The sequence below is a fragment of the Phalangium opilio genome, unplaced genomic scaffold (assembly GCF_054372755.1).
Source record: "Phalangium opilio isolate 3A_F unplaced genomic scaffold, DU_Popi_V2 ptg000059l_1, whole genome shotgun sequence".
Taxonomy (NCBI): domain Eukaryota; kingdom Metazoa; phylum Arthropoda; class Arachnida; order Opiliones; family Phalangiidae; genus Phalangium; species Phalangium opilio.
Window position 1 is genome coordinate 95998 of NW_028324176.1, and position 3725 is coordinate 99722.

The 3725-nt window shown below is 37.4% G+C and overlaps 1 protein-coding gene across 2 annotated transcripts; it reads right to left on the reverse strand.

Moving 5' to 3' along the window:
• Positions 1 to 666: 666 nt before the first annotated feature.
• Positions 667 to 2158, reverse strand: LOC149667209 (uncharacterized). 2 transcript variants are annotated; one of them, XM_089841396.1, is made up of 2 exons: positions 1937 to 2158; positions 667 to 1837 (listed from the first exon to the last, which is right to left on the reverse strand). In XM_089841396.1, the coding sequence occupies exon 2, from the start codon at positions 1833 to 1835 to the stop codon at positions 789 to 791; it is 1047 nt and encodes a 348-aa protein (XP_089697522.1). In that variant the 5' UTR covers positions 1836 to 1837; positions 1937 to 2158; the 3' UTR covers positions 667 to 788. The 2 variants fall into 2 exon arrangements, with proteins under 2 accessions (XP_089697522.1, XP_089697521.1); XM_089841395.1 differs by having other exon boundaries at positions 667 to 1854.
• Between the last annotated feature and the right edge of the window lie 1567 nt (positions 2159 to 3725).

The following is a 3725-nucleotide window of genomic DNA, read 5'->3' on the forward strand; positions in this document are numbered from 1 at the left end:
AGTTGATAATGATATAACTTTATTATAACACTCCATGAGATGATTTCATTATTTTTCCACATCTGACGAATCTTTGAATCTTTAAAACTGTTACTAAAGCAATTTCAAGTTGTTTTTATTAGGTGAGGAGCATCAGATAGAAAGAATATGTTTCTATCTTCATCTTGTGCAAACAAATTTGGCATCTCGAAAGTAATTTGAAAACCATCATTCAACTGTTCCGCAGCTTCAGCACACATTTTAAAGTATTTTCGGTTTGATGAACAACCATCTCCTACTATGCCAAGTATACGAAAACCGTGACATTCCAGTCTTTCTATTGCTTCTTGCATAATGAAGTATAGTTCAGTGCTAGTCACGCCTGTGGTTGAAAAATGTGCAAATGGAATTTTGATATTGTTTGTAATTCCCCTCAACATAAGTTGTAAAACATGTGTTGCTAAGGGTGGAGTTCCTGTCCCAATGACTTCTCTTTTTGTGTCATCTATGCTATTTAGGTCTTCATTAATATCTTTAAATCCTGTTAAAAATCCAGTGTTCTTGTGGCAATTTAATTCTTCCTTAATTTTTATTTCATCCAATAAAATTACAAAATACCGGTCCCAGTTTGAACGACGTTGAATGTTTGTTGTTTTTACCATTTCAGCAAACTTGTCTTGTTGAAACCCTGATTTGGTAGTCACAACATGTCTCTCTCTATACAAAGTTCTAGTACTTGGCAATTTAATGCACCCGGATTTTCTTAAAGTTTCGTATGATGACTTTGATTTGTTTTTCAAATAACAACATCATTTAAGGAATGTTTTATCCCATCTCATTCCATATTTTGATCTATGCATGGCCTGTAATTGTTGCTTGATAAATATAGCCGTGAATGATCCTGTTGGTTCTACATTTAATTTATCTTCCAAAACACTTTTAAACATAGAAATGGATGCTTTGGTTTTTTCTCGGTTCTTAGACATCATTTTATATTTATCAAGTATTGATTTGCCCTTCTTTTTCCCCTTTTTGGATGATGATGACGAACAAATCTTAGCTGATCTAATTTTTCTAAGGCATCCTCGATAACGTGTACAATTATAACATCTTTTTTTGTTGGCTGATATTAAGCGATGACAGCTTTCACTGGAAATAGTGTGGACATTTTCACAATATATTCCTTTTTTGAATTGTTTTCGTCTAGGTTGTTGATTAAATAATTCAACTAAATCCGGATCTGAATTTCCTCCGCAAACATTGATATTGTTAAGTTTAGATAAAAGGAAGTAGATATCTTCGTTTTTGTTCAGTTGAAAGTTGGGGCAGATGCTCTCTTGATTCATACGTTCCCCCATAGCTTCAATTATTACTTCCTTATTATTCGTAATTGTGCACTCCAAAACTGCTGATTTATTTACCAATTTAAAAAATTTTACACTATTTTGAAAATTCTCCATAGCCCACCCCATCTGAGGGGATATTTTGTTTAAGTTAAATTCGTGTCGCTGGGTAGTGCTACAATTGTTGCCAATTTTTGTAATTTGATTGTTTATAATGTGTCTATCCATAACATTAATCAATGGGATGGGATCTGGGTTTTCTGCGGTCGGACCTATAAACCCTTCAAAGTGACGATTACATATCTGACTTGATTTAGTTACATCAGTGATTGAAAAGTGGGAGCGTCCACAAGCAGACACCCATCTTGCACATTTTTCTCTTTCGGTTTTAGGCGATGGAAAGCGTGTAAAACCATCCTGACGTGAACGTAATGGTGTTGTATTTTTGGCATTAGTAACACCTTTTCTGGTGCACATACCATAACAACATTGGTATCTTGGAGAGGGAGGCATATCTTAAATAACAAATAGACTTGAAATAAAACGTTAAAAACTACACATTATAGAATGTGAAAAGTACCATACATCTAAAATAATTATTTTGTATTAATTACCTTTCCAAATTAATCCAAACAATTTTGAAAATCCAAAATTCGGAATAGAAACCGTTAAGAATTAAAATTAAGCAGGCGACGTTTTCAAACCAATAAGGAAGAGCCTTGCTTAGAAGTCAATCGCCCAATGGGAAGAAACCGGAAATGAGGGTAGAAATTTTTGCGAGATATTCCCGTATGCGTAAGAAAAGGCTACAGTGTCTACTCCTCTACTGTCTACCCTCTTTGGTTCTACTAACTTTCCAGATAATATCTCTCCTATTTTTCATTTTGGGTTTTGTGGATAGACTTTCTAGACCATCTATTGTTTTTTTGGTGCCCAGCTTGTCACTGGGTCCAATTTTTTGGACTGGAGTGGTTAATTTTTCTTTACCATCCAGGACTTTATTGCCATTTGAGGTACCCATTTTTTAATGGGTCCTTGAGATTCTGAGGGCACAGAAATTTTTGGTGGAGTGGTTAGATTTTCTAGACCATCCATGGTTTTTTTGGTGCCCAGTTTGTCACTGGGTCCAATTTTTTGGACTGGAGTGGTTAATCTTTCTTTACCATCCAGGACTTTATTGCCATTTGAGGTACCCATTTTTAATAGGTCCTTGAGATTCAGATGGCACAGAAATTTTTGGTGGAGTGGTTAGATTTTCTAGACCATCCATGGTTTTTTTGGTACCCAGCTTGTCATTGGCTACAAGTTTTTTCACAGGAGTGGTTACCTTTGGTACACCCGCCATATAGTGAATATAACCGGATTATTAAACGATCTCTGGTATTTCTGGTTGTTTCGTAACAAACACTGAAAATCCCAAAAAAAATTATTAAAAAAAAAAGAATAATTTCATAAACAGGAGGTAATGAGCGTAACAGCGTATCACAGCAAATTCTATTTACCAAGAATGTTAAACCTTTTTTTACAAGACTAAAAGACGGTTAAGAAAACACAAAGCAGAAACTACTCAAACCAGCTTCGTGCTCTAATCAAGCGTAGCCCACTCGATCACGCGCGTAACGACGCAAGCTGCTCGCAATATACCGCGAGCAGCGCAGCGTCCGGGAGCGTGGATCTTGGAAGAGGGAAGTAACTCCCTCTTCCAAGCGTGTATCGAGTGGGCTATGAATCAAGAGTTCAAGACAGGGAGTAATAATGGCAGGGATAAGGGAGGCGTCCCGACCACGGAGCTGTATTGTAGAAGGAGTAGAGACTCGTAGCTTCCCCTCTATTAAAAAAAAGCTAGACCTTATCTGTCCATAAAAAGAGGGTATGAATTTTGACCCTCCCTCGAAACCTAGGCGAGCCCACGTAAACAATAAAGTTGGCCGCGAGCTACGAACGTTCAGGAGGGTTAAGCCTCGGTCTTTTGTGTATCGAGTCCGGGTGACGGGAGTTTCTCAAGCGTTGGCAAATCTTATTTAAATTTTTATTTTTACTATTATTTCTATTTATATTAACTATAATATGGAAAATATTCAAATAATTAAGCCGGAAAAGAAGAAAACGACGCCTTCTTTAAAACACATGACGTCCGAGATTGTTTACATAGGCTCGGTATGCGCGAAAATTGTGCGCGGAGCGCTAGTACGCTTATGTCTAGGCCCTAGAGGCCTAGTCTCTACTCCTTCTACAATACAGCTCCGTGTCCCGACTCCCGCGTCTTCAACAACAGCAGACCCGATTACGCTTTTGGCTAAACGAGAATTTAGGGTTATTCCGTGGTCATAATTCCGCCATCAGAGGGGAAAAGGACATAATCCCCTGCCGTATATGACATAATCCCCCGGATAATAGTCAATG

Excerpts from the sequence above, each read along its gene's own strand:
- LOC149667209 (XM_089841396.1), bottom strand. The coding sequence starts at position 1,835 with ATGCCTCCCTCTCCAAGATACCAATGTTGTTATGGTATGTGCACCAGA.